Genomic DNA, 25,244 nt, shown 5'->3' on the forward strand with positions numbered 1-25,244 from the left:
AGCAACAACTGAATAGCTTTGCCTTTGTGTAGCTGACACTTCATTTTAATGTCCTTCTATTCTGGTTCATCTGGTCTCAGTTTCTATAAGCACACAGGTTTCATCAGGACTCTATGACCTCAGTGATCTTTGCTGGGCCTTAATGCTCTGAACAAAGCTGCACATCACAAGACTAAATAGAAATGAATCAGTCTTTCATTCTCACTGCTGTTTGACTTCAGCTCTCAATGTCCCACCATAACCCATGGAAAGAATTACTGTCCATCCAGGCTGCTGAACATGAAGCTGAAGAAGGTGGAGTATTGTGAGGGCTGATGGAGATGATGATGAGGAATCCAGGAGCAGTGGGTGGATGGCAGCATCAGCATGAAGGATCAGTGTGAGAACACATCATCATCCACAAAGGAAACCAGTCTGAGTGTCTGACGCTCTTGTTAGAAAGACGCAGTCCCAGCAGTTAGCTTGTCTGCTAGTTAGCTGAGAGCTAACTCACTTGTACATTGAATACCAAACTGTGTAAACCAGGGGTGTCAAACATATGGCCCGTGGGCCAAATCCAGCCCATGAGATAATTTCATATGTCAAATATTGATGAATTTTCAGGCTTGCTGATAATCAATGTGAGCACGGCTGAGATGTTATTCTGAGCAAACCATGTGGCCAAACACTTTAAGAGACAGACTGGGATCATACCATTATGTGAAAGAGGACATGTCCCATAGACAGCAAGGGTAGTGGTAGAGACCAGTACACAGAGAAATGGGAGCTGTACTGAAATGCAAGCGTGTCAGGAAAGAGTGAAAAGGCAAAATGAGCAGCATCTGGCTGCATTTCAGTGATATTGGAGACCACAAAGCTGAGTGCAACATTTATACAGGAGATATACAGGAGACGCTGAGAGTAGAACTGATAAAATTAGGAGCTGGCTAAAGTGAGACCCATTTTTATTTCCACCCATTTTCCACTGTGGAGGACAAAAGGTTTCAAACTGGTCCAGGTCTTAAACCTCACGTGTTCTTCCTAATAGCAGTAAATGGATAGAAATAAGGCTTTTATGAAAACACTGAATAAAACTTGCTGCCTTTAAAAAGACTAAATGTACAGTTCAGTATTGAATACTACATAAAATAAACTATATATAAAGTGTGTCTGAATGGCAGAGATGCAGAAATATGTGCATGTAGCACAGAGCCACGGCTCAGTGTCTGAATGAGTCTCACAGACCTGAATGTGCTGTTGAAGCCATTTATAATTATAACGTAATTCTTTACTCGTTTGATCTGCTCCTTACCACAAGCCACCAGACGTGGAAGGTTTTGGACTTTTAACTATATTTTCTGAAGTTTTACAACTTTTCTTACTGTTAAAAACCTCGTTATGGCCGTTCATGCTGTACAAAGTAATTAGACATGTGTGGTATCAACAGAAACATCAGAATCTCAGCTAAAAGTTCACAAAACCATCTCAACAACCACCAAACAGCTGAAACAGCAGGTGAACAGATCACACAAAAAAGATGTAAACACAAATCCCCCTGATCATCTGTTTTTTAAACATGAAGGGTAGTTTTGGACGTTCATTTACTGCTGGTTCAGTGAATTTTGGTTGGACAGTGATGAAACCTGCAGCCTCAGAATCTGTGAGAAGTCTGCTTTCAGCACCCAACAGCATTGTTGTGTTGTGTGCTGTGGATCCACCTCTGCAAACTCATCACTGTTTCACCATCATGTTTCTACTTAGACAACAACAAAGGAAGCAGTTCCCAGGAACTACTTCCTGTCTTGTTAACATAAGAGTACGTTGCCCTCCAAAACACCTCCACTTCTCCTCTTATTAGAGGACTAACTTATTATTAATCTGCTAATTCTGTCAGTTGATGAAAGAAAAATGCTTGATCTCACCTGAGAGATTCCAGTGTACAGTGTGGACTCTTCAGTCCTTCAGACAGAAGCTTCACGCCTGAATCCTTCAGGTTAATGTTACTCAGGTCCAGCTGTCTCAGATTAGAGGTCTGAGAGCTGAGACCTGAGGCCAGAGCTTCACAGCTTCTCTCTGACAGGTCACAGTGACTCAGTCTGAAAAATAACAGATAAACAATTACAAAAATAAAACACTTATGTCGAAGTGTAATGAGATACTATTATATTTAGCAATATTTCATCTTGTTTTGTCAGGAAACTGAGCACTGATGCAGAGCAACATGTGGAGAGAATCAGAGGAGAAGAAGTGAAGAGAGAACAGCAGTAAAACAACACTGAATTGTTCAGTGTGCTTTTGATATCAACAAAATGTGTCAAACTTCTTTATTTTGTATTTGTTTTAGTAGAATTGATGATTATCACTTAGATAACAACCACAGGCCAGGTCTAAATTGCACTTTGGTGACAGTTACACCCAGAAATATTTCAGAAACGTGGACAATTTGTGCTCCATTGTATTCAGTATTGAACAAACTGAGTACCGATGACCACTTAATATTTTTGATATTTTATTTGAGTTGTTCCACCTGATCTGTGTTAACTAGAATAAACATTTAAAAGCTAAAGCTATGATCACATATGTACTTACAGAGCTTTGTTGGAGGCTTTGACCACTGGCAGCAGCCTCAGAAGAGCCTTTTTAAACGCTCATGTTCTCACTTAGATCATTTATTTCTACTTACATTTCATTCTGGGAAAAATGGGGATTACTTTGGAAACAGGAAGTATTTTCCCCAAAAATCAGCCCTGGATTAGTAAATCACTCCAACATGTTCTCAGTCAGAAGAAGCTGTCTTGTTATGAGGGAGAGAAGAAAAAGATTGAGGCACAGAAACTTGTTGAAAGAAAGATAAAGCAGCTAAAATCAGGTCTAAAAGTAAAGCAGAGCATAGGTTGAATAAAGGACACTCAAGGCTGGCTTTGAAAGGAATGAAGTCCATGGTGGGGATGCAGAACAAGGAGCAAAGATGAATGTGATGCTGAATCAGCAGAAGACTTGGACTCATTTGATTCCAGCTTTGATATCATTGATTTCAATGAAGAGCTTTGTGATTGTAGCAAAGGGCTGGTAGCTCTGAGAGTCCCACTGATGAGGCGTTTGTGAAGGTTCGCAGTTATCTAAAGAGCTTAGAAAAAAAGGCATCTGGACTTCTTTAAGTTTTTTGAAGACGTTTCACCTTTCACCTCTCATCCAAGAAGCTTCTTTATTTCTAGGGTCAAATGGTGGAGAGTCCCAGATTAGCCTGTGTACAAACAGACTTCAGCCATAGAGAGTGAGTGTGAGTGAATGAGAGCACACACAGGACACTCTGATCTCTGAATGTGTGTGACGCAGTGAAAAAGAGGATTGTACTGGATATACTGTGACTGACAAACAGAGTTTAAAGAGAAAGGTGTTTGGATTAAAATGGATTATGCTAAAGTGAACGTGCTAATGAAATCTGGACTGACTGAAATGTGAAGTGAAGATAATTCAGATGTAAAAGAGAGAAACTGATAATAAGGTGGGGCTGGAGATCAGTGGAGGGCATGTAAACACCCGATTGGCTGAGTAGATATCAGATCGACAGTTTCACAGTTTTCCCTGTGGATTATAACTTTAAGAAGATGTGACATTCATCAAGGAATCCTGCTCTCCGGATTATTTCCATGAACACTGAGCTGGATCACATCTACAGTGCTGGAAGTGCCCGTCTCACCACCAACCTCTCTGTGCACATTCACTTTTTAACCCTTTGTGAGACACTAAAGGTGTAAATCTGAGTATTTATCTATGTTAGTGCGAACACCTCTAATAGGTTGGTTTAGTCTTTCCAAGTCATATCTTCCCTTAGCTCTGCGGTCCAGGCTCCTAAAATCATCCTAGTTTAACAAGCAGTACAATCTAGAGGAGAGCTGCACTAACAGGTGTGACTGATGAGATCTGACCTGCAAGGATACTCATGTTTATGTATATCAGGACAAGCAGGGAAGACCTGGACATCAACTCTGTCAGGCTGCCTGAGTCCTCTCACCCACATCAGCTCAGAACTCTGCATTATCTACTGAGTCAGACTCAGAGGATCAGGGATCAGAAGTTCTACAAAGAGTAGAACCAGACTTCCTGTATAGAGGTGTGTGGGCCTACTGATCCACAGTGTCAGCACAACTTTCACATCATATTCATCTCAGCACAACTAAACCATGAGACTGACCTCAGAGTTTCAAATCGACATCGTGGATTCTCCAGAAGAACACACAGCTGCTTCACTCCTGAATCCTGCAGGTTGTTGCAGTCTACACTCAGGTCCAGCACTCTGGGATACGAGGGGTTGGACTTCAGCGCTGCTGCCAGATAATCACAGCTGATCTCTGACAAATCACAGTCCTTCAATCTGAATAAAAAATGAAAGATGTAAGTTTATTAGACAAAGTGTGAGCTCTAAATCATTCAGTGTTTCATCATCTGTTCAGAGCTGAAGAAGGTTCAGAATGTAGAAGTTTAGAAAATGGAAACTCCAAACAGCTGAAGCCAACAGGAAGCAGCTTCAAACAAACACAACAAGAGAAAAAACTCTGAATGTTTCACATTAAAGTCGTACATTTATCATAAAAACAGGACAAAGACTTGAAAAAGTCGTGTTTTTCCTTCCAGGAACAACAAGGCTTCACTTTTAAAGGTGAAGTGTGAAAGAAATGGACATATTTGAAGTCCAACACCTTTTTCCAGTCACATTATTAAAGCAGACAAACTACAAGCTCATTTTCATTCCATCAAGTCATCTTCTGACCTGGACTAACAACACTGGTCTCTATGTGCAGCTGGCTGTGAGACCAGTGCTCAGGGAGCGTCTACAAAGTGCAACACTGAAAGAACATCACACACTCATTTGCTTCCATCATCCAACCTGAAGAGGAAACAGAGACGGCTCCCCTTCAAAGTAAAAGCTGCTCCTTTTGGACACAGTATCAAAGAAAGTCTACAGTATAACAGAAAAGACAGAACAAAGTTTTGGTTGTTTTTAAATTGTGCAGAAATGAAACTACACTAAGCTCAATTATGTGACAGACATTTCATCCCATGTCAGTTTGGCCTCATCCTGGGCCGGATTATCCAGCACACACTCTGACCACAGGCCCAGGGGCCACGCACAGCTGGGCTCCATCCAAGAGACAGGAAACAAACCAACACAATAATAAAAAGCACCATGTGATCTTCTTACATCTTCTTACAAGACAAACATAGTAAAAACATGAGCATATTGGCATCGTTCTAATCCCATATGGGAGCTGCCAGTCACTGACTCACACTGCAGAACAGAATTGTTGAAGATTTAATTTTAATTTCAATTGAGATTTGATTTTTTTCTTGTGTGCAACACAGATTTTCTGTGTGCAGAGACGTGCCAGCAGCGCGCAGTTGCACGAGCGCAGCTTAGAGGGAACATTGGGCACCACCACAGTTCACTTCAACAAAACTTTACTTCAGATTTGTTTTCATGGTTTGATCCAGTGATGAGAGCCGTTTCCCCCATGTCCAGTCCTTGTACTAAGCTAGGCTAAACATCTCCAGGGCCTGTCTCTGTGCAGCTTTTAATCTGATGTTAATAAGGTAGAAATGGAGGAAGAAGAAAATGACTTCATCAATCAACATGCAGCTACCAACCCAAATGGTGAGGTGGTGGTTAGTTATTACTGTTGTTTCTGATCCCCTACATTATCCTACATTCAAATATATTCTCCAGCTACAATAGTGTTTGTGTTCCTAAAAGGATTTCATGAATGTGTTACTGTTCATGTCACATCTGTATGAAACAAAGAGGAAGTGAGGTTTATCCTTCATGATCACAAACTGTTCCAGCATGTAAACCTGAGATCTGTGTGGAGCAGCTGACCTGTACGATGTGCTCAACACAAACATTATTTACCATCAGTTACTGTGTGACTGAACCACGTGGGTGTATGAAACATCGCTTTCAGTTTTAATAGCACATGGCAACATTCAGACGTGAATCTATACAGTAACACTTTGATTTGTTACAGTGAGGAGACTGATGAAGGGAACGATGAGGGGAAACTAACAGCAGCAACAGAAACCAGGAGACAAAGCTGAGGTCTGGGTTCCTCTATGCTACACACAGCCTCCTGCTCCTGGACTTTAGAAAACACATAAATGTCTCCAAGTACACTTACTTCAGAAACTCTATCAAACTAATTACAAGTTTACTTCAGCTTTAAATTACTCACAACATCAGCACACACGAGTAAACAAAGTAACTCACAGCTACTGTTCAAGTTTAGTCATCTTTAATACAAATATACCTCATTATTATGAATCTCACAGCTACCTGCTCATTGAACTGAACAATAATTCTGTTTGACCATTAAAACAAAATATGTGACTGTAAAAAAATCTTCAGACAGTAATTAAGAATCTCCTAAGCAATCCAAAGATAAAGAAAAGTTCACCTGCCAATTCTATAAAGCTTGGTTGTTTGTACAATAATATCATTTAATGATATGTTTGGATCCTGACCTGAGAGTTTCCAGTGTACAATGTGGACTCTGCAGTGCAGCAGACAGAAGTTTCACTCCTGAATCCCACAGGTCATTGTTACTCAGGTCCAGCTCTTTCAGACTAGAGGACTGGGAGTTGAGAACTGAGGACAGAGCATCACAGCTTCTCTCTGAGAGGTTACAGCCACTCAGTCTGGAAGAAAACAAACAAACAATTAAATCAGTCAAATGAAACATTTTTAATGCCAGCATGCAATACAATTATTGGTTAACTAAATAGCTTCATTAAAACACAACTCTTCTTCTATAGCAGCACTTACTCCTTGTAAGCTCCACCTGCTCCACCATCTGAGTCAGAAGACATGAAAACAAACTGTAAATCTAATAGAAACATGATTGGAAATCTTCTCAGATCCATTTGTACATTTAGAGCCTGATCCTGAAATATAGCAGCACGGACATTCACAGCAGCAAAGGGTTCTTGCTGATCTGAGCTGGCTTGGCCCTGGCTTATTGAAGATTAAAGAAAGCAGAATCAGCTGTTCAAACCCCCACAAGGCTGCCCGCTGTGACTGAAACAATGGGACGGGTCGTGACTTCTCAAAATGGGCTCATTGAACGCAGCACGGATAAGATCTTGAAGAAGCTCATGGCGGTCGTGAGTTTTCAGACTTTGCTCTTTGAGCACAAAACCGATAACCTCTGGGAGAAGCTCGTGGCTCTCCAACGGGAGATTGAGAGACGAGTGACGGACTGTTAGATCAGCTGTGAAATTGACATGCAGTTGTTCGCACCAAAGAAAGCCACCATCATCTCATGCGGCTAACATACCAGCGCCAGCTGTGGTCTCAAGGCTGGAGCTGAACAAATCTCACCCTGATAACAGACGGTGTTTAGACTTTCCTTCCCATCCTAAGCATGCTTATCCCCTCCCGGTGCAGACGGTGGGTCGAGGGGACCAGCGCAAATGCTGCAGGCCCGGATGCGCTGTCTACACCGGCTGTCTCTCACCTTTTACCCATCCCTGTTGCTTGTCATGTGTTTCTATGGCGCATTAAGAGTTTTCATGTGCTCTGCGCTAAGGTCATTTTTTTGGTCTGTTCTCAAACTGATCTCCCTGTTGGAGCTCAGTCTGGGAGGAGTTCTTTTTTCTCCTCATCTTTCCTGATGTTGTGCATTTTCTGCTGTTCGGTTCCGGGTCGCTGCTCTAGCGGCCGACCGGCCAGCTACCTAGCCTGACCCGTCTCCCCAATGTGATGTTTGTGTATTGTATGCACGGTTGGAAAGCTCAGTATCCTAATTGCCCCTTGAAAATAAATACAGTGTTCTGAATCTGAATCTGAAAAGATTACAGAAGACGACTCTGTTCAGTATATATTACGCTCATACTGTCAAGAAATACCAAAGGTAGGTAAAACTCTGGTTGTTGCAGCCATCCAGTATGACATGCTTTGTACTGTCCTGCTGCAGTTTGTGACACCTGTTTGATGAGTTGTGAAGGATGATGAAACAAACACTTCACTCAATGTTTGTCTTCTAAACTGGATGTAATTTGGGCAGCCGATAGTTTTTCTTAATCTATCCCAGCTGCAAATAGGAACACAACAAATAACTAACTTTACCCACTTGGATCCTTATCATTCAAGATTGTGAAAAGATTCTCTACTCAGAGAATACTGGAGATTTTAGATGAGAGAGATGGAAGATGATGAAGGGGAAGAGTTTTCACAACTTGAGGCCTTTTGTCTTCACTGTACAGGACAAAGAAGACAGGAAGGGAGGGAGAAGTGAGGAGAATAACACAGGAAATGGTCTTGGGCAGACTCAAACCAGGCCCTGGAGTCACGACTCTAACCTTCAGTGCATGGGTCACCTGCTCAGCCAGGTAAGCTACAGCAGTCAGCAGTGTGTGAGTTAATTTGAAGACAATGATGACTATAAGTCAGGTAAAAAAAAAAATACTATCATCAACCAACAAGGGGAAAACAGTGAGCTGAATGACCAAGCTTTGACCAAGGGTGGCTCACTCCTCGGTCTTCTTGCCCAAGGAGTGAACCACCCTGCATGGCTATCAATGTGGTGCAAACAAGGCCATCATACAATACAGGCCATCCAAGCTGATTTTAACTTTTCCTCCCAGATACCACCTTAGAAATCATCTAGATTAGGATATGTTGGCTGTTCTAGATCCAATCACAACAAACAGAGAGCTGTTGTGTGTCCAAGGTGAACAGGAAGAATATATACATGCATAAAGTCAATAAAGTCAGAAGGTTTGCTTTAGACTGTGCTGCAGTTTATCATCAAAGACAAACAGGCACCATGCTGCCAACAAATGGCATCAAGTCTGACTTGAGGTTTTTTGTTCTTTTTTTTTTAAAATCAAGATTAAATTTTATAGCAACCACAGCAGAGATGACCAGGGAAGGTGTGCTTGAGGGGATATAGCTAAAACAGCTGGTTTCAGACTGAAGATGAACTGAGGTGCTGCACCCAAGTCTGCAGGTTCAGGGAGGGACAAACATCTGCTGCAACCAGATTGGAGTGAGAGGAGAGAGCAGGCCAACAACAACAAAGAAACAACAAACACACTGTGGAAGACCGAAGCAGAGTTTAGTTTAAAGTGGAACTAAGGATGTTTCTCTGGCTGCCAGGATTCACTGAGTAATTCAAATGCTTTCTTTAATGCAGGACCCACCATGCAATAAATTACTGACACAGTTGGATGTTAAAAGTAAAGACATGAGTACAAATGTACTCACAGAGCTTTGTTGGAGGCTTTGACCACTGGCAGCAGCCTCAGAAGAGCCTCCTCTGAAGCAGAGTATTTCTTCAGGTCAAACACATCCAGATCTTCTTCTGATGACAGTAAGATGAAGACCAGAGCTGACCACTGAGCAGGAGTCAGTTTATCTGTGGAGAGACGTCCTGATCTCAGGGACTGTTGGATCTCCTCCACTAGAGAACGATCATTCAGTTCATTCAGACAGTGGAACAGATTGATGCTTTTCTCTGCAGACAGATTCTCACTGAGCTTCTTCTTGATGTACTGGACTGTTTCCTGATTGGTCAGTGAGCTGTTTCCTGTCTGTGTCAGCAGACCTCGTAGGAGAGTCTGATTGGTCTGCAGTGAAAGACCCAGGAGGAAGCGGAGGAACAAGTCCAGGTGTCCATTTGGACTCTCTAAGGCCTTGTTCACAGCACTCTGGTGAAGAGATGGTTTAAACCACCAGGAGGTTGTTTGTTGTTCTTCCATCAAATTGAGTCCAGAGTTGATGAAGGTCAGATGGACATGAAGAGCAGCCAGAAACTCCTGAACACTCAGATGGATGAAGCAGAACACCTTGTCCTGGTACAGTCCTCTCTCCTCTTTAAAGATCTGTGTGAACACTCCTGAGTACACTGAGGCTGCTCTGATATCGATGCCACACTCTGTCAGGTCTGATTCATAGAAGATCAGGTTTCCTTTCTGCAGCTGATCAAAAGCCAGTTTTCCCAGAGACTCCATCATCTTCCTGCTCTCTGGACTCCAGTGTGGATCTGTCTCAGCTCCTCCATCATACTTGACCTTCTTCACTTTGGCCTGAACCACCAGGAAGTGGATGTACATCTCAGTCAGGGTGTTGGGCAGCTGTCCTCCCTCTCTGGTTTCCAGCACATCCTCCAGAACTGTAGCAGTGATCCAGCAGAAGACTGGGATGTGACACATGATGTGGAGGCTTCGTGATGTCTTGATGTGGGAGATGATCCTGCTGGCCTGCTCCTCATCTCTGAATCTCTTCCTGAAGTACTCCTCCTTCTGTGGGTCAGTGAACCCTCTGACCTCTGTCACCATGCCAACACAGTCAGGAGGGATCTGATTGGCTGCTGCAGGTCGTGTGGTTATCCAGAGGCGAGCAGAGGGAAGCAGTTTCCCCCTGATGAGGTTTATCAGCAGCACATCCACTGAGGTGGACTTTCTAGGGTCAGTTAGGATTGTAGTTTTGTGGAAGTCCAGAGGAAGTCGACACTCATCCAGACCATCAAAGATGAACACAACCTGGAAGTCTTCAAAGCTGCAGATTCCTGCTTCTTTGGTTTCAGTAAAGAAGTGATGAACAAGTCCCACCAAGCTGAACTTTTCCTCTTTCAGCACATTCAGCTCTCTGAAAGTGAATGGAAATATGAACTGGATGTCCTGGTTGGCTTTGTCTTCAGCCCAGTCCAGGCTGTATTTCTGTGTTAAGACTGTTTTCCCAATGCCAGCCACTCCCTTTGTCAGCACTGTTCTGATTGGTTCATCTCTTCCAGGTGAGGCTTTAAAGATGTCTTCTTGTCTGATGGTTGTTTCTGGTCTGTCTGGTTTCCTGGATGCTGTTTCAATCTGTCTGACCTCATGTTCATCATTGACCTCTGCAGTCCCTCCCTCTGTGATGTAGAGCTCTGTGTAGATCTGATTCAGGAGGGTTGGGTTTCCTGCTTTAGCGATGCCCTCAAACACACACTGGAACTTCTTCTTCAGGGTGGATTTAAGGTTACGATGACAAACTGCAGCTTGAAGCTCTGAATGAGAAGAAAAATAAACACTCAATTCCAAAAAGAACTAATCTTTAAAACATGTTGCTCCATCTTCCATCTCTGGAAAATGTTCATTTATCCAGCAGCTTAAATCTTTAGATAAATACTCTTACTGCTCTGCAGACGGTCAGCCAGCTCCTCCTGCTTCATTCTCCTCAGGAAGTCCACTGTGATCTTCACAAATGCCTCTCTGCTGCTGCTCCTCTGACTCTCTAAGCATTCTGGGTAATCTGGACTCAGAACCTTCTGGATCTTCTTCAGCTCGTTCTTCACAAAAGTGATGATGTTGTCCTCCAGCAGCTGGAACAGAATATTTATGAATGAGCCAATCAGACTGAAATCATGGAGCCAAACATCAGATCCATGTTGGACACACTGACGATCCACTGGTCTACAAAGAGCAGCATGGAGATGACTGTGAACAGAACAGATGTAACAGTAGTTGTTGTACATGTACAGACCATAAATATGGAGTCCAGCTGTGTTTGATGCTGCTGGGCAGACTGACCACTGGGACCCTCTGAGCTCTGCTGGTCCACTCTGTGGAGGAACCATGAAGGATTAGATCAACACAGGATAAAGATCCAGGAGTTTCTGCTCAAATAACTTCATCTGAATCAAGTCTGTCAAGTTTTAAACTCTCAGATTGTGAACATATCAGTAATTTTCAGTCTGTTTTCATGGACGTCCTTTCAGTGGTGATGTCAGGGATGATTTTGAAGAAGCTCATCAAACTGAACCATCAGCAGATCACTGCTCCAAAACCAGAACATGATCCGAGTCTCCCTCCACCACCAGAACACCAGCTTTACTAACGTGGTAGATCAGTGTAGTACAGATCAATAACTGATGAGTCATTTGATCAAAATCACTGAGTGCTTCACGTCTGACCCTCTGATGCTTCTGTAGACATTTTGCATATTTAATGAATGTCTGACAGTTTTACATTCATTCTATGAACACAGTGGAAATGTTGTGTTATAGTCTCCATGTTGTTTCCAGCATCATAAATTCTTAAGTTCAGAAAATTAGATTCTTTCTTCACAGCTGAAAAACAACAACATTTATTCTCTATTGAAATCTGCATCGTCCACTCCAAAGGTCACAATCTGAAGGTAACATCTGGTTTTGTTCCCTGTGGTTAACTCTGAGCATCAGTATGGTGGGATTTATCCACTACATCCACACCACTGTGGTTCAGTGTTGTCCTGATGGAGTAACAGCAGCCAGTATGATCCAGGCTTTAGCTGCTGGGTCTCTGTGTGACCTCTCAGACTGTTTAACAGATCAGACACAAAGAGAATCAGAGCAGCTCTGTTCTTTAAAGACAAACATGAACCCACTTAGGTCACACTTTCCCCACAGATATGAGCATCACTGTCCTCAAACAGCAAATGACCAAGTCGAACATTTGGATCTTTTCTCTTTCATTGTTTTCTTTTTAATGAATCTTTGTAACAATCTGAGGATGTTTCAGGTCATATTTATCCAGGAAACACAAACATGTAAAGGAGTCATCACAGCTCTCTGACCTCGTTGCTCCAGGTTCACCACTGAAGAATGGAGGGAAATCTTTGGACCGGTCACTCCTCACAGACGGACAGCTGGACCCTGCAGACTGTGACCTCTGACCTCTGCAGACACAAACATGATTGAAGCAGCTGTGATCACACAGACTGCAGATAATGCAGCTGTTTCCTGTCAGTAACATCCTCTTAGATTAGAGTTCAGCTTTTTACAGGAAAACTGGACAAAACTGATTTTTGTTACAAACTCATTTTCATTTCCTCTCAGCTCACAAACACAGTCAGACAATCAACCAGAGTCAACACTGATTATAATGTCAGTGCAGAATTATTTCTGTTACTCAGTGAGTTCAGCTCTCTGACCTCGTTGCTCCATGTGACAAGAGTTTCATGCTGTAAAATGTCAAAATGGTTGAATGTGGTGGAGTAAAAATGTGAGATGTCAGCTACTTTTCTTCAATATGAAATGTTTGCAGGGCCTGACAGGAAGTGGACGGACGCTCTGATCACTTCCTGTTTGCTGAAGTGGGTTTTCAGTTGTTTAGAAACCAAAGGCTTGTTTTAAAAGACAGTTTAAATGGGACTGAGGGAACGACGTGTTTGTAGTTTAGATCCAACAACATCAAGCAGTTTAATCAAAGGGTTCATGTTGCTAACAGCTCACCTCTCTGCAGCAGACACAGGCTGGACTTTAAAATCAATGAGGCCACCTTTAGACCAGTCACTCCTTAAGGACACAGAGCTGGCTTCAAAGTCAAAGTCAAAGTCAACTTTATTTGTTCGATTCTGCCACATGTACAGGACATACGGAGAATAGAAATTGCGTTACTCTTCAATCCCTAGATAAATAGCAAATGAACATTTAAATATATTTAAATATAAAAGTGATTAAAAAATGCAAGTAAAATAATTAAAAAGTAAAAATTTAAATAAATACAATTTTACATATAACAAGAAAGCTATATAATATACAATATAATGGGTAAGTGACATTGAGTGTAAACCAGGCAGAGTAGTGCAAATAGGCAAATAGTGCAAATGGAGATTTAGTAATGTACGGTAAGAGAAAGTGTAACAACAAAGTCTTATGAGGTAATGGCAGTCCAATGCTCCACAAAGTGACTGGTAACTGGTGCAGGCCAGTGAGTGAGTCAGAGAGTGTGCGTGTTTGTGTGTGTGTGACAGAGTTCAGTGAGACCGTGGAGGAGAGAGGGGAGAGGGGGCAGAATCGGGAGGGAGTTAAGCTTCCTGACAGCCTGATGGATGAAGCTGTCCTTCAGCCTGCTGGTCCTGGCCTGGAGACTCCGCAGTCTCCTCCCCGACGGCAGCAGCTTGAAGAAGCTTTGCATTGGGTGTGTGGGATCAGCCGCTATGCAAAGGGCTTTTTTAGTGAGACGGGTGCTGTAAATGTCCTGGAGGGAGGGGAGAGAGACACCAATGATCCTCTCTGCAGCTCTCACTATGCATTGGAGGGTTCTATGACAGGACGCATTGCAGGCTCCAAACCACACAGTGATGCAGCTCGACAGGATGCTCTCGATGGTGCCTCTGTAGAAAGTGTACATGATGGGGGCTGGTGCTCCTGCTCTTCTTAGTTTGCGGAGAAAGAAGAGACGCTGCTGTGATTTCTTGGCCAGTGCTGTGGTGTTGTACGTCCAGGAGAGATCCTCTGTGATGTGCACACCCAAGAACTTGGTGCTGCTCACTCTCTCCACAGACGCTCCGTCAATGGTCAGAGGAGCATGTTGGGTGTGCATTCTCCTGAAGTCCACAACAATCTCCTTCGTCTTCTCCACGTTCAGAGAGAGATTGTTGTCAGCACACCACGTGGCCAGGCGTCTCACCTCACTTCTGTAGTCGGTCTCATCCCTGTTGCTAATGAGACCCACCACCGTTGTGTCGTCCGCAAACTTGATGAAGAGGTTGGAGCTGTATGATGGAGTGCAGTCATGGGTCAGCAGAGTGAAGAGGAGGGGGCTCTGCACACATCCCTGCGGGGCCCCCGTGTTTAAAATGATGGTGCTGGATGTATTACTGCCAACCCGTACTGCTTGAGGTCTTCCGGTGAGGAAATCCAACAGCCAGTTGCACAGTGAGGTGTTGAGCCCCAGCTGGACCAGTTTTTGAATGAGCTGTTGGGGGATTATGGTGTTGAATGCTGAACTGAAATCTATGAACAGCATTCGAACATATGAGTCATTTTTGTCCAGGTGTGTGAGTGCCGAGTGGAGTGCAGTGGAGATGGCATCATCGGTTGAGCGGTTGGGCCGATAGGCAAACTGGAAGGGATCCAGGGAGGGGGGCAGGACAGTCTTGATGTGTTGCATGACTAGTCGTTCGAAGCACTTCATCAGGATGGGAGTAAGTGCAACAGGACGGTAGTCATTAAAGCAGGAGGGAGATGACTTTTTTGGAACCGGAATGATTGTGGTGGCTTTAAAACATGTGGGGACGACAGCCTGGATGAGTGATATGTTGAAGATGTCTGTGAAGACATCAGTGAGTTCCACTGCACAGTCTCTCAGTACACGACCAGGAATGTTGTCAGGACCCGGAGCTTTACGTGCATTGATCCTGCTGAGGGATCTCCTCACGCTGTCCGGGGACAGAGTCATCACCTGGTCACCAGGAGGGGGTGGGGTCTTCTGTGCAGTGGTGCTGTTTTGGACTTCAAAGCGAGCAAAGAAAGTGTTCAGCTCGTTCAGCAGGGGGATAGTGCTATCACAGGTCTGTGGTGGGGGCTTGTAATCTGTGATGGTCTGAATGCCCCGCCACAGGCTCCGTGAGTCTCTGCTGTCTTTGAAGTGATGAGATATTTTCCTGGAGTACTGTCTCTTAGCCTCTCTGATGCCACGGGAAAGGTTGGCCCTAGCTGTCCTCAGGCTTGCCTCGTCTCCAACTCTGAAGGCAACATTCCGAGCTTTCAGCAGCCTGTAGACCTCTCCTGTCATCCATGGTTTTTGATTGGCCCGGACAGTTATGGTTTTCGTGACTGTTACATCCTCAATACACTTGTTGATGTAGGCAGTAACAGTCTCTGCGTACTCCTGGAGGTCAGTGGTGTTGTTGTAGGTGGCAGCCTGCTTAAACATGTTCCAGTCTGTAGTATTAAAGCAGTCCTGTAGAGCCTCTGAAGACCCCTCTGGCCACACTTGTATCCGCTTACGAACCGGTTTGGTCACTTTAACGAGCGGTCTGTAAGCAGGCATTAGCATGACAGTGATATGGTCTGAGGCGCCGAGGTGGGGGAGGGGAAAAGCTTTGTAAGCTCCTCTCTGGGTGGTGTAAACAAAGTCCAGTGTGTTATTTCCCCTTGTTGGAAAGTCTATGTGTTGTTGTATTTTTGGAAACACGCACTTTAAGTCTGCATGATTGAAATCCCCAGCCAGGATGAGAAAAGCATCAGGATGGGCTGTCTGCTGCTCACTGATGTGCTGGTACAGTTCATTCAGTGCCTCACTCCTGTTGTTGACATTGGAGGAGGGAGGGATGTACACAGCGCACAGGAGTATGGCTGTATATTCCCTCGGTAGATAGAATGGCCGGCACTTAATAACCATTAACTCCAGCACTGGTGAGCAGTGTTTGCAGACCGCAACAGCATCGCGACACCAGGCATCATTGATGTAAACACAAAGTCCTCCCCCGCGGGTCTTACCTCCCGCGACGATGACTCTGTCAGCACGGTAGCATGTTAGCTGGTCGAGCTGAATGGCGCGGTCCGGGACACTGTCGCTGAGCCATGTTTCCGTGAACACAAAAGCACAGCAGTCCTTTACATTCCTTTGAGATGAACGTAGCAGTCGGATGTCGTCCAGTTTATTTTCTAGCGAGCGTACGTTGGCCAGAACGATAGAGGGGATGGCGGGTTTGTGTGGGCTAGCCGCTAGCCTAGCTCGGATGCCACCGCGCTTACCCCTCTTCTGCTTCCTCTCACACCGCTTGAGGCGCATCCATTGTGGGCGAAGTGCGGGAGTGGGGGTCGGTGATTGAGTAGGCCTTCGGAGCAGACCCAGATCTTTCAGCTTCTCGGTGTCCACAGAGTTTAACTTAAAAAGTTTGTTTCTGCCGATGTCGAGAAGAAGTGTTCGGGCATATCCTCGCTTGCACACAGATAGACGCGACAAAGACTTACAAAAACACTGCAACTTACAGGACGAAAAACACGAAAAAGTAGTTTGTTCGGGAGAGAGAGAAGCCGCTGCGTGTGCACGCGCCGCCATGTTGGATATGTTTTGGATAGGTTGGATAGGTTCATGTTTACGTTTAGTTCCTTGTTTCTTCCTGTGAATAATGATGCAGCAGTGATGTGAGTGCTGAGCTGTGACATGGAGAAGAGTCATGGACAGTTAGAGATGGTCATCTCACCTCTGAGCTTTGGTCTGGCTCTCATGTTCCCCACACAGAGTGCTTTTAGAGGGAGGGACTCCCTCCTCTCTGTCCTCACACTGATCCATGCTGCTCAATTCACATCAGCTCACACACACTTTCTACCTGCAGAGGAAACAAATCATTCATGTGCACATCAGCTGAAATCCTCCTTTCATCATGTGTGCTGTCCAAATATCAGCTGCTTCTTTCCTGCTTCATCTCAGTGTCAGCTGGATGCAGTCAGACAGCAGTGTGAGGCAGAGGAAGCTGCCATCAGCTGCTCTGCTATCAGTCCACTAGATGGAGCCTGAAGCACACACGATGCATTCACTGACACACACTGAGTCACTGTGACTGGAAGCTTCAGTCAGTCCAACACGTGTGAACAACATTTTAAACGTTTCAGCTGATCCAGGATTCAAAGAGGATCAGCAGAGTTAAAGCTTCACACTAATTCTTCCTGCTGAGTTTGCAGAGAACTGCACACACACTGATTCACTGCTAATGAGAAGCTTCTTCCATCCAGTAATTCATCATCCATCAGCTCTGCTGCTGCTCTCAGTCCTGGACTCTGATCACAAACTAAAAGCAGCTTTTTAACCCGTGTCTGTAAGAACTCTTAGTGTTAGCTTAGTGTTAGCTTAGCTTTAGCTTAGTGTTAGCTTAGTGTTAGCATGCTGTGTGGCTAGCTTAGCGTCAGAGCTCTGCAGGTGTCTCGTGTGTAAATATTAATCACAGTGACAGTAAAGGAGGTAAAGGGCTGTGACGTCATCACGTACGCTGCGTCCTCTGTGGGCTCTGAGTGAACTCAAAGTACAAACTACAAGTACACAAACACGAACGTAGCTCAGAGTGGCGGACACACTCGGCCTCGTTGGTCCAGCTGTGAGTCCGTTACCGTGAACTATGGAGCGGCAGATTTGTGCTGAACTAAGCTGCACACAGCTGATGTTAGCCAGGAAACATTACACACTGACTTTAATGGAGAGACCGGAAATACAAACACACACAGTTTGTTGTGTGAAGAAATCAAACACGAGCTGAACAAACAGTAAAGTTCCTAAAGACAAACTGTTAAAGGAGGAAACAAAGCAAACTTACAGTTTCTTCACACCAACAACAAGCTCCACTCCACACCTGGACACTAAACACGGACACACAGGTGAGCTGCTTCCTGGAAGGAGGCGGGGCTCCACCTGAAACTCAGCACAGGTGGGAGGGGCTCAGCTCTGTGTGTGCTGATGTGTTAACTTTAAAAATATGCCGTCTGACTGCTCAGACTGAGTCAGAGTAAAGTTCACATGCTGACGTGTGGAGACATGAAACCTTGTTGTAGCTGCAGGCGTGAACACACTGATCCCAGATCAGCTCTGCTGTATTTGTAACATGAACATTTCTGCTGCAAAGCTTCAAATGTTCAGCATGTTTCTCTGTTTCCAGTCTATAGATCCAGTCACACTTTCTACCTTCACCTGTGCAGTAAAGACTGAGAGCAGAGCTGAAAGCAAGCGTCCAATCAGTGAGCAGCATCAACACCTGAGCTTCATTCAGACTCTGTTATTGAAGATGTTGTTGGTACAAAGTTCATCTGCTGCTCACATGAATCCATGAAAGATTTATTTCACTGAATGTTTCTTCAAAGCTCATTTCAACCTGTTGAAGTCATGAATGAAAGTGCAGACTGAGAGTGGATCACATGATGTTTGAGGTGTGTCATGTGACATGTTCAGTATTGTCACACATGTCTAGATTGTCCCTGATATCATAGCTGCTCAAACACTGATGATTATATTTGAAGAATTATTCCTGATGGCAGCAAAGTTTGAATGGAGCTCTCTGTCTGTGCTGATTTGTCGCCCTCTGGAGGTCAAAGCACAAACTGCATGATGTCACTGTAACCACCACAGAGACAGGAAGTGTTTTTATGACTGAAACACTGAAATGATGCTAACGGCTGTCGTTAGGCTCACTGACAGCAGTGCTGATGTGTTCATGTCCAACACTGGCTCAGGTCAGACTCCTTCATCCTTCTCCAGCGTGAGGCCGCCCTCAGACCCACAGGAGCTCTGACCTTTGACCTCCTGACCCTAACCATTTTAGTCTTGTTGCATCTTTAAATGCAAATCCATCCAAACTGTAGCCGAGCAAAAGAAGCTGGAAGCTGTTCTATGAATGATGTTGTTGAAGGAGCTTGGAAAGAAAAGCGTCTGGACTTCTTTAAGTTGCTTGAAGAGGGACATGGACGTCTTAACGCCCACTCACATCCTGGGACATTTGATCACAGGAAATCACATGATGGGGTGGGGCTAGATCTCACAATGGGTTCACCCAAAACCTTGGCTGATTGAGACCCACACCCGTTCTCACACCGTGGCTCGTGTGATTAGGTAGAGGATCAACAGGGGCTCCATGTCCCTGAATTTAAACTGAATCTAAACACACCGTGCACAATGCCAAGTTAGATAATGGTTAAAAGAACAAGATAAGAATAAATAAAAAGATAAAATAAGGATAAGAAATAACTTAAAAAATAAAATAAAAAGATAAATAACTGCAAATAAGTACAAATAAGTAACTGAAGACACGTGTGGTCTGCAGATGTCGATGTACATGGATGTTGTGACCAGGAGATATTTCATTTTGTATTCTTATGATCACAGTTATAATCAGAAGTATCAATCATTAATCATTTACCATTGTTGAACCAGTTGACAGAATAGTCTTTGAACCATATCTAGGTTAACATTAATCTACACAGATTATCAGTACTCTAATCAGTCTATTGTTGTTCTGTACTATTCATGTTATTTGCTTAAAGCTGTTTCACAGTTCTGTAATCACTCAGAAGCCTGTGGGGCCTGCTGGACCCTGCCTTGGTTCTATGTTCAGTTCTGCACGTACACAGGCCTTGAAAGTACATGCACGCTCTTATACAACACATGAATGTGTACACACACCCTTAGTAAGAATAGGAGGGTTGTCTGAGGACAGTTTTCCGATAGATATACTTTCACAATAGACACGAATAGATATACACACAACACACACTGGTTTTCTCTGAGTGCTGGGCTGAGTGGAAACATCTGGAGGCCTTATAAGGAGAACTTGTGGAGTGAGGGGAACTTCCTGAGTTCTGAGAACTGACTGATACTTATCATGTGACTTGACGTCATCATTGTAATAAAAGCTTTGTGAGATGCTTGCTCGGGGGAGATCGGCTCTAAAAGGCTTGTGATGCTCATCTTCCCCATATGTACATATGTATAATAAAAATCACTATTCTGACATCTACTGAGACCATGCAGTCGTTTGTCTCTTCCTCAAATTCGAACCTTGACAATCTGGTGCCGAAACACCGGTTTGAGGAGGGATATTTTAAGGAGCCTGGCTGACGGTCTAGTGGTGTCAGACGGACGGCCAGGAGCTACACTGAGTGATGGGCCCTGAAATATGAGAGGTAAGCACCGCCTGTTGATGGATCTCCAAAGGTGCCGAATTGGAAATTGAGCGCTAAATTAAAGGTTCACTCAGTGGGGCTTCTGTTCTGTCCGGGGTGATTTTGGGGTAATTAGTGTTAAAGGCAGGGAATAGTGAACTGAGTAAATTTATTGCTGTTTATTTTGGGGGTGAATTTTGAGTTAAGAAGTTATGTGTTTGAGTTAATACGGTTTAAGGTGTGTGGAAACAAATAGATACGGTTTAAGAGGTTTATCTGTGGGTTGACTGGGATGCCAGCCAGTCAATCGGTAGTGTAGGGATAATTTGGTTTTGATTGAGTAGCAAAAACGCGGTTTTGGGTCTCAGGTAATTAAACTGGAGGGCAGGGTACCCACAGTGAGGCTTTTAAAATAAGTAAATTTAATTTAGGACTGGGGCGTGGCCCCTAAGGGCGTAGTTCAGCTCAGCGCTGTGGCGGCGACACCTGACAGTGGACGCACCGTTAGGCTATTTGCTTGGTTGGTTGCCAGGGGGATTCGGGCGCCCCGAATAAACCGAAACGGTCGAAGGGAGACCGTTTCTTTTACTGCGCCAGATTGACAGATAGAGTCGCGGACCGGCCGCTTCCCATAAAAACGTCAGCTGCCTGTCAACTTTAAGTATAGCCAAAAGCGTGAGCCAGGATTTCATTGCCTTTCACGCAGCTGGTGGAGTTCCAGGTGTCCGGCGGGGTGTGGTTTTAAATTATCTAGCGTTAGTAATGAGGCCGTTGTCAAGGCGGCGTACTTGAGACGGGTAATTGATCAGCAAGAGCGAGGCTCTGGGCTGAAAGATGCTTTTAAATTAGTCAAAAATTTAGCAACACCAGCAGAGAAATAGAGAAGTGAGATAAAGTTGTTCTGGCATATGGTGTTTTCTTAGGAATTCGAGCGCTATCGGGAGGGCGTTCCCGAGGCGTGTATTGACCAGCAAGGCGAGGCCTGGGCTATAGGGGCTTTTAAATTAGTCAAAAAAGTTAGGTGTAACCTCTTCTGGTATGACGTCTATGCGGGCCCGTGTGTATATAGATTATAAATTACCGGTGTGTGTAAATAAGTTGTATAAATCTGTTAGATCTGAAACTCCTGCTAAAAAACTTCCTCTCTACAACTCTTTTCTCTTCTCTCCCTCTTTCTCTCAGTTGGGATTCTGTGTGTGTATGTGTGCTGGAGAAATAAAAAAAGGAAAAGGGTCTCTCTCTCTGTCTCTGTGAGGGAAAAAAGGTGGGGGCCGAGTGAGCCCGCGGGGCCGAGCGGGTCCGCGGGAGCGAGCGTGTATGCTGTATGAGGAAGAAGGGAGTGAGAGGGAGCGAGTGAAAAGAGTAACCGAGTATTTGGTGATTTTTTTATTATTTCAGAGGCACTGGGTAAGAGTTTTGACTTTAGCTGTGAGAGTTGTGAAAAGAGCAGGTTTTTCTTTTGTTGTAGACTGTGAGTAATCGGTGTTTTTCTGCCTATTGTGCTGCGTGGAAGACACAGAAGTGTAGAAATGTTTGTGGTTTATCTTTGTTTGACGTTTTATACAGAGTTGGTTGATTCAGGGTGATTTCTCCCGTTTAAGGGAGGAGTTGCATTGTGGTTATGTTAAAGCTTTGCTGTAGGGGTATGTGTGTGATTTTGTGCTGGCTTCGCATGTTTAAATGGATGCATAGAAGTTTGTCAGTGAGAAATTGTTATGGTTGGGTTTAAAGTTAGTAAAGAGTCAAACAACCCCCACTGTTTTAAAAAGGCCCAAAACATCATAAAAGACACCTCACATCCTGGCCACTCCCTGTTCGAACTGTTGCCCTAAGGCAGACGGTACAGGGCAATCAGAGCAAGGACTAATAGACTCAAACACAGCTGTTATCCAACTGCAATAACACATCTGAATACTACAAAAATGTCCACCATGCCACTCTTGTGTTAATCTATGCACGGTCTGAAGCATGACGGTGGGGATACTTAGTATTTTAAGTATTCTATCTATTTTATTGATTGAATTTTATTGTTTTTTTTTATATTTGATATTACTAGGGATGATGCAATGATCGGGGACCATTCTTAATGTCGTCGGTCTCATGACAATGACAATAAAGTTTTTGATTTTGATTCTGATTCTGAAATACACCCTCCTCAAGAGTTCAATGATTTAGGCAGTTATGTTTATACAAATACTAAATGTATGTTTAGTGTCTTCATACAGGTGTTTTTTCTTAACCTGGAAGCCTGAGTACGGCAGCAGAAGACAGGCCAAGCTTTGGCTAAAATTCACGGCTGGACACCAGAGTTGTCCTCACCCCTCCCGGTAAAACAAAAAAGAGAGAATGTAGTTTGAGGCAGGTTTTTCTCGCTGAACTGCTCTGGGTGCTGTGTCCCTGAATCTCACCAGTGTTAACCTCTGGCGGAAGACATGGGGAAAAGGAAGAGATGTTCTTGGTAAATCACTGAAACAAATAGAACCACACACAACCAGAGAAAGGTATGAGAAGGGTGAGGAACAGACACATGTGCGTGTTAGAGAAATGCCTCGTTTGAGAAAAAGTTAAATTAACCCATATACAGACGCACCCATACATGCAATGAAGAAACAGCTTATATACATGTGCACGTACATGCAAGGTTAAAGTAGCGACACTTAACATACACCTGTTTTTAAATGATATAGTTTATACATTACTGACAAATAAACGCTTTGGGTTGCAGGACAACAACGTAACGTCAAAAGACAAAGACACGGGTCTGATGATTAAGGGAGGACACGACAAATTTAGTGGTTAAAAGGGTCGAATTGGGACATGTTTTTGTTGATTGTTTAAGACAAATGACTACTGAATGGTAGAAAATTCCTTTTTAGGTTTCTAAACAGGATCTTAAGAATTTTAACACGTACCTGTGTTGTCCTGTCAACTTGAGGGGTTATGAGTTGATTATATGGTGAGAAAAAAAACAAAAAAGGGGGGAGACGAGATCTCGTTGTTTCTCCCCTCTCGGGATAACACAGCCAACACAGCACAGCCAACACAACATCATTTTCCTGTTCGCCTGTTTTGTTTTGTTTTTGTTTTTTCTGAAAGCCGAAGCTGACCTGGACTCCTACCCTCCCCTCTACCATCGTTGCCCTCTCCGCGACCATCTTTGACCCTTTGACCCCTGAAGGCCACAGCAGCTGAACTCACAACAACAACTTGAGGATGTCAACAGTGCTGCAAAAGAGCGATCTCATGCAGCAGAGACGGAGAGCACTAAAACCTAACGCCCGTTTCACTACACGGGGGAAATTCCCAGGCTGCGTCAGCTGACAGAGCTGTGACGAGACGCGCATTAAGCCCGGAGGAAAAGGGAGGGTGAGCAGAAGTATGCTGACCTCTGAGAAGAGCCGAACGGAAGAGCTGCAGAAGGCCGTGGAGCAGAGTAAGGACAACATAAACAGACTCCAATCTGACGTGGAAGGAAAGACTCTGAGGTTTTTTGCCCTCAGTAAGAGCTTAAGGCATCAGAGCAGAAACTGAGCATGGCTCCGGAGGAGCTGGCTGCTAATGGAACTCATCAGTCAGATGTGGAGCTTCACGTACAGGACTTGTAATCAGGCGGAAGCTTGCTGGAGCAGGAGGTCGTCAGACTTGACGCAAAGCTCCAACAGCAGGAGTAAACCCTGAAAGACCATACAGAAGCAAAAGGGTCAAGGTACAAGGAGAAGATGCAGGCAGCTGCAACAACGGATGAAAACAGACCCAAAGAGGAGGGGAGGACCCTAGGCCATGCGTCAGGCCGCTGGTTTACCTAAACTACAGAACAGGAAGGTGATGAACACAAACATACACCAACACGCGAACACACACTTCTGCATGCGCCGACTTAGAATGAAGAGAAACACACACATGAACACTTATGCACTCGTTGAGGGAGTGAAAACTGATACATACCCATGCACTAAAATCAAAATGTTGATTTAATTTACTAAGAAGTGACACACAATGCCCCAGCTGCTGCAATGAAGAATGCTTTACTGACAAAGGCTCAATGCTGCACACGACAACGTCAAATACAGAATTTGCTATAATAATAAGCCCAGAGGGCATTTGTGTGGTTTGGGGAGCAGAGTCCGGAGCGGTTTGGTTATGAAAATGATGCCTGTGCGAGATATCTGGGGCTTAAGGCCTCGACTTAATTGTTTACTCTACACTAAAAAGAAAAGAAAACACTCTGAGCAGTGGTGCAGAGTGAAAACGAGGAATTAACAGTGTGAGTTTTATTTCAGAGCGCCACGTCATTGTGATGGAGATTTAATAAAGGAGGAACACACGGACAAAGAAGAAGAGAAGGGGGGGCAGCCCTTGAACGCGATTGCCTGAGGCATTAAAGTTCTGTACTAAATTCTGGTTTCCAGTGTGAGAAAAGTCACGCAGTGCCAGTAGTAGAGCTAGGTTGAGTGATGATTCTAAATTACTGAAAGTAAATCATCGTACACCGTTCAAGTTTCATGATAACGGGGATCTAGACTTTGTTGAACCCTAGGCAATTTGAACAGGCAAAAGTCGAGTGACCAAGTAGCAGTTGAATAAAAGTCATTGAATAAGTGTTGAAATAAACTGGCAGAATTAAGAGAATTAAAACATTTCAAGAGCTCAACTTACTTAATGGTTCAATTTTGTTTCACGAACGCAAAACATATAGGTTTATGAATATGAAAAGGTTGAGGTGGTGTTGATTTGACTCTGTGTAGGTTTAGGTTGGTATTTTTATTGATGGGAAGAATATTCAGTGACAAGTCCTAAGACCCGGGCGTCTGCATTTTGTTTTTGTTATTTTTCATTTTATTTTGTTTTATATTTACTGATTTTTGTTTGTGAATCTTT

At 44.0% G+C, this 25,244-nt stretch overlaps 1 protein-coding gene and 2 long non-coding RNA genes across 11 annotated transcripts in view; 1 reads left to right on the forward strand and 2 right to left on the reverse strand.

Annotated features, from left to right (window-relative positions):
• LOC309702456 overlaps positions 1-23,751 on the reverse strand; it is a 224,987-nt gene extending 201,236 nt beyond the window's left edge. Inside the window, exon 1 of the long non-coding RNA XR_014275506.1 lies at positions 23,689-23,751. This is a non-coding gene — a long non-coding RNA (uncharacterized lncRNA). The remainder of the gene's footprint in view (positions 1-23,688) is intronic.
• The window catches only part of LOC309702436, a 229,237-nt gene extending 204,015 nt beyond the window's left edge, over positions 1-25,222 (forward strand). For all 4 annotated transcript variants that reach the window (XR_014275474.1, XR_014275475.1, XR_014275476.1 and 1 more), the window contains exon 2: positions 21,711-25,222. This is a non-coding gene — a long non-coding RNA (uncharacterized lncRNA). The remainder of the gene's footprint in view (positions 1-21,710) is intronic.
• Positions 1-25,244, reverse strand: part of LOC309702169 (protein NLRC3-like) — a 169,338-nt gene that overhangs the window by 11,183 nt on the left and 132,911 nt on the right. For 2 of the 6 annotated variants that reach the window (XM_082526634.1, XM_082526633.1), the window contains exons 2-12: positions 18,032-18,100; positions 16,928-17,053; positions 16,810-16,843; positions 13,224-13,309; positions 12,566-12,667; positions 11,495-11,573; positions 11,147-11,333; positions 9,239-11,018; positions 6,496-6,669; positions 4,175-4,354; positions 1,902-2,075 (exon numbers count right to left, since the gene is read on the reverse strand). In XM_082526634.1, coding sequence (XP_082382760.1) covers positions 1,902-2,075; positions 4,175-4,354; positions 6,496-6,669; positions 9,239-11,018; positions 11,147-11,333; positions 11,495-11,573; positions 12,566-12,667; positions 13,224-13,309; positions 16,810-16,843; positions 16,928-17,016 — 2,885 coding nt within the window. In that variant the 5' untranslated portion in view covers positions 17,017-17,053; positions 18,032-18,100. Of the gene's footprint in view, positions 1-1,901; positions 2,076-4,174; positions 4,355-6,495; positions 6,670-9,238; positions 11,019-11,146; positions 11,334-11,494; positions 11,574-12,565; positions 12,668-13,223; positions 13,310-16,809; positions 16,844-16,927; positions 17,054-18,031; positions 18,163-25,244 lie in introns of those variants that run through there. The other 4 variants (XM_082526635.1, XM_082526637.1, XM_082526636.1 and 1 more) reach the window with 4 other exon arrangements.

Source organism: Aulonocara stuartgranti (genome assembly GCF_965226115.1).
Source record: "Aulonocara stuartgranti genome assembly, chromosome: 3".
NCBI classification, from domain to species: domain Eukaryota; kingdom Metazoa; phylum Chordata; class Actinopteri; order Cichliformes; family Cichlidae; genus Aulonocara; species Aulonocara stuartgranti.